The sequence below is a fragment of the Simochromis diagramma genome, unplaced genomic scaffold (genome assembly GCF_900408965.1).
Source record: "Simochromis diagramma unplaced genomic scaffold, fSimDia1.1 OVJJ01000753.1, whole genome shotgun sequence".
Classification (NCBI taxonomy): Eukaryota; Metazoa; Chordata; class Actinopteri; order Cichliformes; family Cichlidae; genus Simochromis; species Simochromis diagramma.
In genome coordinates, this window is record NW_024387523.1 from 42197 (window position 1) to 57147 (window position 14951).

The following is a 14951-nucleotide window of genomic DNA, read 5'->3' on the forward strand; positions in this document are numbered from 1 at the left end:
ACAACCCAGAACATGAAACTGATACGTGTAAAATTCACTCAAGTCTAACCTGGTAACAGCAAATGCTGTTGTAATAGCTCCAGTTTGTTGTTTACCATTGTCTTGCTGAAATAAGCAAAGTCTTCAATGAATATATCACTTCAGGATGAGACTATATGTTGCTATTACATCTGTATATACTTTTCAGTACTGACAGTTGCTATTTTCAGATGTGCAAGCTGCTAATTCCACTGGCACTGATGCCACCACCGTACCATCAGAATGCAGACTTTTGAAGTAAGCACTGATAACAAGCTGGATGTACGATGATGTCAGCATTGAGTTTGACAGTGTGGGAAAGTGGAACTGATGTAAGGAACTGATTAGCACCTGAACACACAGGAAACCAGGCAGATGAGTGATTACAGATCTTCCTCACAGTACTCAACTATAAGCTTCATGTAATTTGCAAGTAAAGTTATCACATAAGGATAATGACATAAACCAAAGTCACTTAAAAACTTATAGAGCAGTTTCCTTAACATGAAACATAACGTATCAGCAGTTATATCACTTTTAATCAGCTCCACCAAGCGCCTTGGCCACCAAACCCATTAATTTGTCACATCTCTGCACTTGATGAGTCATTGTTTCCCATCATATTTTATTTCAAATGTCTGCTCTCTGTGACCCTGGAATGATGCTCCTGCATCCTTGTATGACAAAAGGCATCAGCCTCTGATAGCTAACTTTTCACTTTCATGTAAGTTCTGATGTTTAGTGGTTAATTACCACTGTAATTGGCCATCCTCGTCTTATGTAGTTGATGGTAGTCTGTAGTCCAGTGTCTACTGCAGTGGCAGTGAGCTTTAGGACAGTTAACTCAATCCAGTGCAGCACTTTCTCAAGTCAGGCATTGTCTTGTTCCATGGTTCTATTTTCTGGATGTGTAATTGCTGTGCAAGAAACTCAACACATGTGAAAAAACACTGTGAAAAAAATGGAGATGACATCAAGCAAAGATCAGCTGATCCTGATTTTACTAAACAAAAAAAGGAAGAAACAAAACTAAAAAAGGAAGATGTTTCTTCCTTTTTTAGGCAGCAGCAGTGATAATTTCATGGTTTAATTCAGGAGTTGAAGTAGTTGTATAAATCCTGACATAATTCAGGATATCAGAGGGACAGTCTGAGCTCTTGTTAGCAGAGTTGTGACCACATGTGAGGAGGAAGAGCGTTGGTCAGTCAACTCTATTGACTGACCAACGCGTTTCGGCTTGTGGCCTTCATCAGGGTCATAGTAACACATAGTAACAGTGTGCTTACGCTAAAAACAGGAAACAGAAAAAAATTCAAATTAACCAATCACATCTTCATGGATAGACCAGCTGACATATAACAGGTTAGTATTGGTTAACTGGTTAAGTCACGCCCAAGTAAATACTGGACTAGGTCATTAGTGATGAAGACGGGGATGAGGAGACATAATTCCCACCTGTCTTAAAATACATGCATGAAATACATAAAAGAATATTAGAAAATATGATTACAAAAAAACATTTAACATTTTCAAACCTCAGAAATTCATCTTCAGCTAAAACTGTTAAATGTGCCATTAATGAGGGATTAATGAAGTGCACGGTCGTTTGATTTGGTGTTACTGTCCTCACTGATGTGGAGACACACTGAAACATGCTGCTGTTTGCACTAGAGGTGGACGGGTCGATCCAAATGTCAATAGTATCAACAATAGTATCAACTCCTCACTGCAGGCATGTCATGTGCCTGCCTGCTTCAAGTCCTCCACCATAATCCCTGTCCCCAAGAAACCTAGGATCACTGGACTAAATGACTACAGACCCGTGGCTCTGACATCTGTGGTCATGAAGTCATTTGAGCGCCTGGTTCTCTCCCATCTCAAGACCCTCACGGCCCCCCTCCTGGACCCCCTGCAGTTTGCATACAGAGCCAACAGGTCTGTAGATGACGCCATCAACATGGCCCTACACTTCATCCTGCAGCATCTGGACTCCCCAGGAACCTACGCCAGGATCCTGTTTGTGGACTTCAGCTCTGCCTTCAACACCATCCTTCCAGACCATCTCCAAGGCAAGCTTTCCCAGATGAATGTGCCTGATCCCATCTGCCGGTGGATCACTGACTTCCTGACGGACAGGAAGCAGCATGTGAGGCTGGGAAAGAATGTCTCGGACTCCCGGACCATCAGCACCGGCTCCCCTCAGGGCTGTGTTCTTTCTCCTCTGCTCTTCTCCCTGTACACCAACTGCTGCACCTCCACCCACCAGTCTGTCAAGCTAATCAAGTTTGCAGATGACACCACCGTTATCGGACTCATCTCGGACGGGGATGAGTCTGCCTACAGGAGGGAGGTTGAACGTCTGGTGTCCTGGTGCAGCCACAACAACCTGGTGCTGAATGCCCAGAAGACAGTGGAGATTATTGTGGACTTCAGGAAGCACACAGCCCCACTCCCCCCCATCATCCTGACTGACACCCCCATCACCTCTGTGGACTCGTTCCGCTTCCTGGGTACCACCATCACCCAGGACCTGAAGTGGGAGCCCACCATCACCTCCGTCATCAAGAAAGCCCAGCAGAGGATGTACTTCCTGAGGCAGCTGAAGAAATTCAACCTGCCAACACGGACGATGATGCAGTTCTACACTGCAATCATCGAGTCCATCCTCACCTCCTCCATCACTGTGTGGTACGCTGGAGCCACTATCAGGGACAAACAGAGACTGCAGCGTGTTGTGCGCTCTGCTGAGAAGGTGATTGGCTGCAGACTCCCATCTCTGCAGGACCTGTACACCTCCAGGACATTGCGGCGTGCAGCTCGGATCTCAGCTGACCCTTCTCACCCTGGACACAGTCTGTTTGACCTGCTCCCCTCAGGCAGGAGGCTCCGGTCCATTCGCACCAGAACCTCTCGCCATAAGAACAGTTTCTTCCCCTCTGCTGTTGGACACATGAACAATAACCGTATGACTGTTCCCAACACTAACACATGACCCTACGCTGTGTTCACTGCATCATTCCATGTTTGGCACTGATCACCACCTGCACTCATGTATATATCATGTATATATCTATCCACTTAGCACTTTTAATTCTTATTCTTATTCTTACTTTTATATTTTTATGACAGTATGTTGCACTGAAGCACCGCAGCAATTTCCTAATGTTGTAAACCTCAACATCTGGCAATAAACCCTTTCTGATTTCTGATTTCTGATTCTGATTTGGATCGATATCAGTATTAGATCAATACTAATGCAAATGGATCCATGCTTTGTTTCTACCCTTATAGTATAAATGTTAATTATATTTATTAATGTTACCATTGTTTTAAAGCAAATTTAAACAACAGAAGCTCAGAACACACTAGTTTGCCATTAGCTTTTTCATACCAAGTTTTGGTTCCAGAAACGGAGTCAGTGCATTTTCAATAACACCTATTAACATTACTGCCATAGCACTCGCTAGTTAAACTTGTCAAAAGCATTTGATAAAAGTAGAAAAGCTATTATCATAACTACTAAAATACTTTGAAAACTCCTAATTTAGTTCACTAGCCAGAAATAAACATATTATACCCAGTAAATGTTTCTTACAAATCTAACTGATTAACGTCATTTTGACTTTGCATCCTGAGTCTTATGAGAAAGGAGACCCTGCTTTTGTTAAACTAGCCAGCAAAGCCGGGCGGTTCTTGGGTTCTTCCTGATCTTGTCTAATATTTGGGAGGTCAGCTGCTTCTGTTACTCTGTGATGGACGTGCAGGTAGCCGAGATGTGTGGCCTCAGGTCTTCAGTATTCTTGGGGGCTATGGATGGCCCGGTGGTCCTGGTTCCATCTCTGTTTGCCTCTGGCTCCTGGGGGGCATTATTGTGGCTTCCAGACTTTAATTTAATTAAGCACATTTGTTTTTTGGGGTCTTTTTCTGGTTCCGGCCCTTAAGATACAGTTAAGACTGAAACAAAAGCCAGGGAGAGAGAGAGAGAGACGTGGTAAGGAGCAACAGGTCAGACTCGACCTGCCGTTCTCTGCCATAAAACACAGGGTCGCTCATTCCCACTGAGCTAAACCGGTGTCTTTAAAGTACCTTTATGACAAAGACACAGGTATTCTCTCTCACACACTCACCACAAGAAGGTTATTGATTTGTGTATCTGTGCATTTGCAGTGTTTTTTGTTCCAGGTGCTGTATCTTTGTTTTTTTTACAGGTGCAGCAGCTTGCAGTGCATTGTGCTTTTCTATTTGTACTCTACCCTTTTATTATATTTTCTTGATTTTTCCCTCTTTCCTTTTTTCTCTCGTGCCTTAGACACACTATACCACATATAATGTAATAACTGAAGTAAGACAAATAGAAATCAATAAATAAGCAGATAAAAGAAACACATGAACAAGAGGAGCCAATAGAGTGTTTGTAGACCTGACCTTGGAGAAGCAAAATGGGTTTGGCACCGCCGTTAATTCAGTTCATTATTCTGATTGCAAAAGCTGCCAGACAGGACAAGATAAAAAAACAAACACAAAAACACTCCACTGAAGGATCTGTGTCTGACCCTTCATATTTTGACATGAAGGCCTGCCAATTTGCCATTGGAGCTATAAGCAGATTTTCGTTTATTATATAAAATGTTTCCAGACAAATCTTTAAAGACCTTTTGCCAGATCTGTGATCTTTGGGATGTATATCTTGTATTTTACAAGATATTTTATAATATTCATTTCCATATAATATCCATATAATGTTCTGTGACTGATCTGATCTCCCCATATTTTCTCCGTAAAGATTATTGATGACAGATTCATAAATTTGTATACTGCTAGATCTCTCCGGACACAGGCCCTTTTTGTCCTGTGATAAAATCCCACATTTTTTAAATTCCTAGTCATGTGCTGTGTGCAGGAAGCCAGGAAAAGGATCCAATATTCAGACTCCAGGACACAAAACGTAAACTTAAAAAACAGCTTTATTGCTGAACAAGGAAAAAGCTAACTGAACTAAAGACACAAATAAATTAGGCAGATTTATGGACTGAACACACAGTGTAGGATGATGGTACAACGCAACAGTGACAGACAGAAATACGGGGCTTAAACACACTGAGGGATAACGAGGGAACTGCACACAGGAGAGAGTCACAGTTGATGGTAATCCAGTGTCCAGAGGCCGGCCCATCGGGAAAATGCTCGATAACACCCAGTACAGCTCTGGCAGCCATTATAGAAGCTAAGTGACGTAGGGTGGTGTAATGTGTCTGCATTGCTTGAATTTGCTTAAACTGCACAGTATAGGCGATGTTGTTGTGCTCTGTAATACAGTACAGATATGTTAGTGAGCTCAGTTTAGCTACTTCTACTTCCATCCATTTATAAACGGAACATGGAGGCTTTGATTTTCCTGCCCAGTCAATGCGCCCCTCCCCCACCCACACGCTTACACACGTAGAAAGTTCTAGATCAGCGATCAAGCAAGCAAGGGCAGCTCTGTGGCAGCAGCACTTATAAGGCTTGTTTTTTGTTTTGTTTTTTACTGTACTCCAAGTGTCCTTGAGTCACATCACAAGAGTAATGGGTGTATAGCCAAAAGCAAGTTTATTTAATTAAACAGGTACCAGATTCACAGACACTTTTTGGAGGCAAACTGTTATGTTTGTGTTATATTTAGCTTCTGTTTCAGTGATGTTTTTTAATGATAAAGAATTTTAAAATGTCCCTTTTTTCATTTTATAGGAGAGCTCCTGTGGACTTCTGTAGTGATGTGCGATACCACTGATTTGCTTTCCGATCAGATACCAAGTAAAATTCAGGGTGGTAACGACGATACTGATCAGATACCGATACTCTGTACAAAAACATAATTTTTCATTGTATTTCATAATACAATATATATTTGTATTATGTAATTGTAATAATAATATAATAATATAGCTTCATAATGATTACAGGACATCAGACTAATTGTTCTTATTTCTTACTATTGCAGAATTATCATATAGAAATAAAAAACCTGAAGTTGTGCGCTGTTTGAGTATGTTGCCTGCCTGCAGCACTAAAAGACTCCACGAGAGTCTCGCCCTAGCAGCACCTGTCCCTCTCCTCCTCTTCAGTTCGTCTTAACATAAGCTCATCATATTCTGTGATATGATTTACACTGTAAAGAAAACTGATTTGCTCACGATATGATTTATCATATCGTGAGCAAATCAGTTTTCTTTAATTTCTTAAAAGCACATGTGTGTGTGTGTGTGTGTGTGTGTGTGTGTGTGTGTGTGTGTGTGTGTGTGTGTGTGTGTGTGTGTTCAGCTTTGCCTGAGAGCTCCTGCAGTGATCTCTCTCTCAAACTAAAGGTTTTCAGTGCAAACACTTTATGTAAACTGAATCTGACTTGCATTGTAAATTAAAACCAAATAACATCTTGTTTTATTTTCAGTTTCTCCATTTTGGATGCAGCAGGAAGCTTCCTGATCATAAGTTCCTGCAGGTTCTCACTGTAACGGTGTAGGTTTCCATCCACAGTATAAAAAGATGCATGTCAGGTGTAATGCATCCATCCATTCGTTTCTGCTAATCGTTTTCAGGGTTGTTGGGCGCGCAGGAACCTATCCCAGCTGTCTTAAGGCGAGAGGCAGGGTACACCCTGGACAGGTCACCAGTCTGTTGCAGGGCTAACACACAGACAGAGACAACCAATCGCACTCACATTCAGGCCTATGGGCAATTTAGTGTTTCCAATTAACCTGTCCCCACTAACTGCATGTCTTTGGACGGAGGGAGGAAGCCGGAGTACCCGGGGAGAACCCACGCAAACACGGGGAGAACATGTAAGCGCCACACAGAAAGACCCTTTTGTAGGTTAAGTTAAATGTTTATTCTAAAATAATTGAATTACCATAAATTAATTAATCATTTTAATTCTAAGTTTTCCCTGCACGTGTGAGTTTGTGTGGTTGTCTCTCTCTTTCTCAGATAGACTGGCATCTCGTCCTGGATGTAGCTTTGAGTCATGACAGATGGGAGAGGCTGACTTCATGCAAAGCTGAGATGGTTGAGCGATAAATTTCTTTCTAAAGCTGCACTGAGTCACACACAGAGAAATCTTTTAGACATCTTAAGTCTCAAACATTTTAAATAAACATTTAAATCTGAAATATAAAAACCAAATAAAATTATTTTTAAGAAAATCTAATAAAATATATACATATATATATAATAAATTAAATACTTACTGTCAGTGCAGCTCTGAAAACACAGACAGTAATACAGTTATTTATTCAAAACATACAAAAGCACATAAGAATAAAGGCACTGTTTGCACCACTTGTATGAAACATTTGATTGAATATCAAATATTTACACATTATGAACTTTATCACATGGGAAGTAACAGACATGAAACATCAAATTATAAGAGCATAAACATCCAAATCTTGGAAACATGTTGGAGGTAAATGTGTTTCATATTTCTCACCTTTATATTTTCTCCTCCAGATGAAGACTGCAGAGAAGCAGACAGTCAGGAGGAGCAGGATGCCCATAATCCGGACAACAACACCAGCAGGGAAGACTGAAGAACCTGAAACCAACACATTTACATTCTGTAGTTCATCTCACTGTTGGACCAACGTTCATTAAGACCACACCAGTCCTTTATCTATAAAACACCACAGGAACTAAACTACACAAGGTTTTAATGTAGATTAGTGAATAACCAAACTGTATTACAGTTTGATGTTTAGCAGTTACACTGAGCCAGTCATCAACAACAGGTGAATGAACACAGTATCACAGCAGGTTTGATTCTTCCATGTTATAAACAGATCACATAAAACCAGAAAAAAAAAAATCAGGGTCACAAAAACCACATTAAAATTAAAGTTTCTAGTTTTTACCTGTCTGACTTACTTTACTTGTCTGATCTTTATTTTCAGCTGTGCTGTGTTAGTGGATCCTTCAGACCTGTTTGTGTTTTAGTTGTTGTTAGTGTTGTAGTCACAGAGTGTTATTGGTCCTTGAAGGGTCTCTGTTTCTGTCCCTGCGTTAAGTTCACTCAGTGTTTCATCCATTTAGTTTTCTGTCAGTTGTGTCTCGTCACCCTCCTGTTTCCCACTCTCTGATTACCTCATGTGTTTATAAACACTCTTCCCTCCCTTCAGTCTTTGTTTCAGTGTCTGTTTGTTTTCCCTCGTGTGATTTCTCTGAGTGTATTTTAGATTTACCAGTTTGTTGCCTGTTTTAGATTTTTGTTGAAAGTTTTGAATCAGCAGTTTAACTTTGTACTAAAGCCCAAAAATTAAAGTTTTTTTGTTGTTTTTTTTCACTCCCACATCGTCCATTATTAAGATCAAGTACTGAGTGATTAGTCCTGTTGCTCCCTAATCTCTATCAGCTGTTTTTTTTTCTAAGCATGTGTAAAAAGGGCTTCTTCCAGTTTCCTCCTTTCACATGGGGCCAAATGGAAAATCCAAATAAGATCAAATAAAGGTGTATTTATAAAAGTTTTACTCGCTTCTTTTTCCAATCTTACCCTCATTGGTCCTGATCGCTGCTTTGTCCAGTCTGGTGACGATGTCCTCGTTCACACCAGAGAGCTGAAACACACATCTGTATCTGTCCCAGTCTTCAGGTGTGACTGATGAAAGATCCAGATCAACACTCATCTGGGAGGTCCCATCATGGTTGGGGAGGATCTCTCCTTTGTTCACACCCTCATGAAGCTCCACTCCATCTTTTTTCCAGACCATCTCGGCTCTGTTAGGATAGAAACCTGTAGCGTGGCAGCTGATGGCAGAGGAGGAAGACTTCTGGAGGAGAGACACTGATGGAAGCTCTGAGGGATTTAAAAAATAAAAAAATGAATCACAGTTCATACTGAGTTTACCATTTTCATTTGATGTATTTTGAATGTTTTAGACACACAAATTAATATAAATGCCATTTAAACAATAATTAAGAAAATGGGAGAATTACAAGAAGTACACAACTGAGTGAAGGGAGTGCTGTAAAAAGCTGCAGTAATGGTGATTAGACAAGTCAAATAAACAGAAATTGGGAAAAATGAAAAGCATAAATGTGATGAAGTGGTAATAAATGTATGAGAAGATCAGGATGTGGCCTGTTAATTAAAAGTATTACAATAAATCAGGTCATGTGATTTTACCTGTCCTCATCAGAGAGCTCCTCCCATAGTTCACGTACTTCTTCAGCCACTCAGGACAAAGCTTGGAGAGATAGTTCCTCAGATCACCTGAAAGAGATCTGTCACTGTCCCACTCGTGTTTGGTGATTACAGCCTGCATTACTGGAGTGATCCATGTCTCTGTCTTCAGGTCAAATGATAGGAAGTCTTCTCCATCGTAGCCATAGTAATGATAGCCGTTAACTTCAGCCGTTTCATCGTCCCATTCACAGCCGTACATCATCTGATTAATGTGAACGCCTGAAACCAAGAGGGGCAGGAAATAGTTGATATTTGCCCACAGATGAGGGAGTTAAGTTGAAGAGCTTCAATAAAAACTACATAAATAGACATAATCAGCTTTTTAAATTTGGCTGGTTAAGCTTCCATTAAGGGCGCTAACAAGCTAGCTTGTGTCTGTAATAGAGGTGGATCCCTCGAGACCACTTTTACGTGGTCTTGGTCTTGTCTTGGTCTCGACGGACTTTGGTCTTGTCTTGGTCTCGCTGTCTCTGTCTTGCTGTCTCAGATAGTGATTGTGTACCCATGACACACAAACCAATGTTCGATAATGTGTCGTGCACAAAAGCATCAGCCCTAAGAGCCGTGCTTAGAGAGTGCTTTGTAGTGAATCAGAAGAGTCGACTCCCATTGAGCAAGAGCCGGCTCCTCACTTAATTTCCTTTCGCTGCTCAGCTCTAACACAGTGGCTCAGCTATGCTCCAATCCCTCCATATTGTGGCCAATCACATGCGAGGATATAGGATAATATCATTATGTGAAAAGCAAGAGAGGGTGAGAGACGTGACAGTGTAAAGACTTTTTTGTCTTGGTCTCGTCTTTGTCTTCGTCTTAGTTTAGGCGGGCTTGACTACAAGTCTAGTCTGTAACAACAAAGGTCTTTAAAAGCTGGAGAGATTTTATTCAGTGTCAGCAGCTGGGTTAATAAAAAGCTTCATTTTAAGAGTAAAAAAGTGAAACAGAAACAAACCTCCAGTTTGGTTGAATCGCTGCTTCAAAGTGTCGATGTTGCCTTTAAAGACCTGCTGGGTGTTCATGAGCCTGTTAGTCTGGCGGGACAAATACTCTGGATCATCTTCTGCAGCTTTCTCCATCCACTGCTGCTTAAACTCTGCTTTCTCTGTTTTGCTGTCATAGTGAATCATCTGAACATCATCAACCAAACCAACAGCTACAAACTCTGGAAAGTTTGAGACTCCAGAGGAAGAAGTGTAGAAATATCTCAGAGAGTGAGTCACTGTAAGAAACAATGACTGTTTCAGCTTTTAGACTCAACAACAACAGTGCATGCAGTTCATATTTCATCTAATCATCCTATTATCATTCTAACAGTGCTGAGTTAAGGGCAGTTTTTATAAACAAAACAAAAACTATGGCACAGTCCAACACAAAGGTTTTTTACTATGTTTGAGACTAATACCGATGTAATTATGAATCAAATAATCAATAACTCATTATTGGCTCTTTTCAAATGTTGTAAAATTAGAAAATGTCAGATTGTATTTTTGTTCAACTTTATTTTGAGAGTCTAAATTGATGTGATTAATAAAAGATGATGAGTAATGGATCATGTTACACTGTTAGTGATGTTGCCGACACACCCTGAACTGTGCAGGAATCAGGAAGTCCTTTGGTGTCACTGATGCGTTGATGTGATTAAAACTCACAAACCTTTTTGGTGTTTGTGACTTGAAAGTGATGCTAATCAAGCTTCCTGAAGCATTTCCCCAGAACTAGCAGAGATATTATTGGCTTTTATTTAAACATAGACAAACGCACCTATTAATAGCCTTTTTAAAAATAATCTTAAATGTGTCCTTCTTAGCAAAACAAAGTTTAAAAAACTTTACTGTAAGTGATACAAATTTCTAACTCACGTCCCACCGTGCCGTGTATTTCCAGGAGAAGCAGAAAAATAAACAGTTTCATGGTGACCTCTCGATAATCTAACAGCTAATATCTTATTATTTATGTGGGTCTGCATGGAGACCCAAAGCTGAGGTCAAAGCTGCATCATCGAGCCAATGAAAACCATCCTCAGTGCCAACGTCACTAATATCTGGGTTAAAATAAACCACTGATGTTATCAGCAGAACTGAAAGTAAAGTCTGCAAAATGTGATGAAATAAGGAGGCGGGGAGAGAGGCCGGGTGTTTCTGCCTTTGCTTCCACACAGAAGTATGTTTAGTTTATGAGTCATGCTGCTCAGACTTTTTGTAGGTTAAAGTTTCTATTGTTTCTATTGTCTCTGTGTTGTTAGGCTCCCTTTAGAGTGAAAACATTCCCAAATAAAATGTCACCAGAGGACAAACACAGTGTTTTATTGACACTACAAGGACTAAAACTGTGGTGAAGTGCTCCCCTCAGTGGTTCAAAAGGAAAACAGGTTATACATATACACTGACCGGACACTTTATTAGGTACACCTGTTAAACAGCTCATTAACACAAATTTCTAATCAGCCAATCACAAAGCAGCAATCTGATGCATTCAGTTGTGTAGACACGGTTGAAACGTCCTGCTGAAGTTCAAACATAGCATCCAGCTTCTTCCACTTATCTGGGTTCAGGTCACGGGGGCAGCAGCCTGAGCAGAGAAGCCCAGACTTTTCTCATCCCCCCAAAAAACTGTGCATTCATTCTGTGGCGGTTAATTTCCAGATAAAATTTCATTAGAAAAATCTGTTTCTTTATTCTATTTGCAGTTTAATTTTCTCTTTCACAACACAGCTTAGTGTAGTTATTTTTGCTTTGAGTGTTTAAAGTTTATGAAGACTAACATAATTACAGTAGTAGGTTAATGCCACTGTTATTTCACATAAAGAGCAAAATAAGTAAATAAGAGGAAAAGTTGGTCCAACAAGCCCCCAAATCAAAATTATGGGGGCAAGACTTCATGTAGTAGACTGGGGGGGGGGGGTTGTAGGTTCAGACTTTTAGGGGAGCTCAGCCCCCAATCATAACGCCACGCATTATGATTGGGGGCTGAGCATTTTAACACCTTGTCGTCAACGTTAAGAGAAAATGCTACTTGCAAATGTCATCAACCATTTTCACATTTTCAAACCTCAATTCTATTTGATACACATTAAAACGTTATTTTCAAAAGCAGCCTAATTAGTTGGATGACGTATTGTAATGTTTAAAAATGAATCAGAGTGAATAATCAGTGATTTTAATCTCATCCACCTGTTTTAGGGCGGAGCCTTTAGTTACCCAACCCAAGCGAAGACTTGTTAAAGAAGTTAAAGAACTATTTGTGGCAAAGCAATAAGATAAGAAACAGTATTTCAGTCTCTTAACCACACAGAGGCTTCCACCAAATCATCAAGTACTTTAAGTGGCATTATTCAGTACAGACACTGGAAAATCACGATGCCACTCCACAGACCAGTACGTGAAGCAAACTGGTAATAGAGTTGTTTCGTATTAATATTTCTGAATTCATCGAACCCTCCCTTTAACATGCAAACACAGCACAGGGCATCGTGTACTCCAGTTTTATACGTGGAGAACTGATTTGTAGCCCATCACATCGTTGTAATAGCCGCCATCCTGTTCAGCCATGTTTGGAGTGAATCCTGTAAAATGCTGCTATTCAAACCAATATCCCCTGTTCAGAATGTCTACTGGCATGTTTTACGTGTGCTACTGGAAAACAAAGTCTCCATGAAATACATGAAAAACTAATTTTGTTTTTCAGCTGCCTTCACTGTCTGCTCCCTCAGTCTTCCTGTTCTTATACAACCTCTCTGTCCTCTCTCTCTGCATCATCCTCACTCAACTAGGAACAAGAAAATTTAAAAAAAATATCATCTTAGAATAATTAAGACAAGATTATTATTATTATTATGATAAGGGCAGGTTTATGATCCATAATTGATAACAGTATAACACACTGCTTTATACTGAAGATACAACTTTATGCTGTTCGATGAATTTGACCACATGTCCACTCTGTTTCTTTTTGCTCTCTGCTGTCTTCATCCTGCTCTCTCAAAAGTTAAATGTTACAGAGAATAAAGGACATAAACTCATCCATATACGTTTATAGTAATATTCAAACTGAATACAGACTGATGCTGGACACTGACAGGTAACATTTTGACCTGCTGTCACTTGGATCTGGAGCCCAATTCAACCAGAATTGGAACAGAAATCTTTAACAAACTAAAATTATAAAGTACATCATCTCCTTGGCTGAAAGTAGTGATGCACCCACCTTTACATACTCAGTAATTCAATATTTGTGGTGTCAGGTTGGAACATGACTCGTATTCACAAAGTTTCTGTTCACTCAGGTTATTATACTCTCCTCTCCACACTCTGAATAATCGACATTATGCACGACCACAATGTTAAACTTTTATTTAGATGTTCAAGTGTAGAAACAGTGCAGTAGTCTAACAGAACAAAGACTCTTTCCCCTGATTCTGTAGATCAAAACACAGCTGACCTGAAACATCCAACATAAACACATAAACACACACACACACACACACACTGTAAACCTGAGTTTTGGCAGCTGCATTGACCATCTAACAGAACAAACAGTAATAAAATATACACATACATTTCTGTGTAGTATATATGATACAGTTACCATTAAAGTCATGACTGTTCATCACTGTCACATGTACCAGGGTTTGAACAAAACATAGAAATGGCAATAATAGAGTACAGCTTTTCTTTGCAATACCTTATTTATAGCTTTCATCAGCGTGTTCATATTTTTATTAAAGATGAAACAAATTATTTATGACAACTTTTATAAATCTTAAACTCAGTATTTCAAGACACCTCATGTTGTTGCTCATAAAAAAAATGTGATTGTAAAGTGAGTGTAAATGAACTGATCTGCAGTTAGTTCAAAGCAGAGCAAATCACAGAACTATTATTTTCAACTTATTGACCTTAGATCACGATGCCTGCAAAGGTGCAGTGGTTAGCATTCTGACCTTGTCAGTAAAAGGTTGATGGTTCAATTCCAGCTGAAAACACAAATCCCCTTTGAGGTTGTGTCAGGAAAGTCATCCAGACTTAAACTAAAATCAAACATGCAGAACTAACTGCTGTAGCAAAGCAGCATTAAAACTGAATAGTGGTAATACACACTCAGACCCAACACTGAGGAAAATAAACACATAATTCCTACAGATGTCGTTTTTCTTCTTCAGGACCATCTTTACTTATTATTGCATAAAAAAGACCTACAGTGTAAAATTATACTTAAAAAATTTAAATTGTTTTTTATGTTTTTTTCAGTGTTTATTATTTATGTAGTTTTATTTTTATGTGTTTATTGTTATTGTTATAATTATTGTTAATATTATTATAATTGTTGTTGTTGTTATTAATGAATTAATTATTTTATTTTTTCATTTTTATTCTGTTCTTAATGTTAAGCACTTTGGTCAGGACTTGCTGTTTTAAAGCACTTTATAAATAAAGTTAGTTTGGCTAAAAAGTATTTTTTCTCACAGAAAATAGTAATTCTCTTTTTTTCCTGTGACATAAAAGTAAGAATTTGGTTCATTTCGTGTTGTTTGGTGTATTTTGTGTATGTTTCAGTCACAAGTTGTAAATGGTAAATGGACTGATTCTTATATAGCACTTTTGTACTCTCCCAGAGTACAAAAGCACTCTATACAACAAGCCACATTCACCCAATTCTCACAAGCACTTTATCTGTACTTAGTGCTTTTCTAACTACAGTCACACACATTCATACTCCGATGGAT

The 14951-nt window shown here is 39.4% G+C and overlaps 2 protein-coding genes and 1 long non-coding RNA gene across 5 annotated transcripts in view; 2 read left to right on the forward strand and 1 right to left on the reverse strand.

Moving 5' to 3' along the window:
• LOC120726645 (class I histocompatibility antigen, F10 alpha chain-like) overlaps positions 1 to 14951 on the forward strand; it is a 162419-nt gene that overhangs the window by 20332 nt on the left and 127136 nt on the right. The window lies entirely within an intron of this gene.
• LOC120726643 (H-2 class I histocompatibility antigen, Q9 alpha chain-like) overlaps positions 4965 to 14951 on the reverse strand; it is an 87814-nt gene continuing 77827 nt past the window's right edge. Inside the window, exons 1-5 of one of the 3 annotated variants that reach the window (XM_040020374.1) lie at positions 11089 to 11231; positions 10182 to 10448; positions 9173 to 9451; positions 8522 to 8842; positions 7344 to 7588 (exon numbers count right to left, since the gene is read on the reverse strand). In XM_040020374.1, the coding sequence (XP_039876308.1) occupies positions 7413 to 7588; positions 8522 to 8842; positions 9173 to 9451; positions 10182 to 10448; positions 11089 to 11140 (1095 nt within the window). In that variant the 5' untranslated portion in view covers positions 11141 to 11231 and the 3' untranslated portion in view covers positions 7344 to 7412. Of the gene's footprint in view, positions 5324 to 7241; positions 7255 to 7343; positions 7589 to 8521; positions 8843 to 9172; positions 9452 to 10181; positions 10449 to 11088; positions 11232 to 14951 lie in introns of those variants that run through there. The other 2 variants (XM_040020376.1, XM_040020373.1) reach the window with 2 other exon arrangements.
• On the forward strand, positions 6761 to 7847 carry LOC120726655. The gene is made up of 2 exons (XR_005694364.1): positions 6761 to 7059; positions 7504 to 7847. It is a non-coding gene; the product is annotated as an uncharacterized LOC120726655 (long non-coding RNA).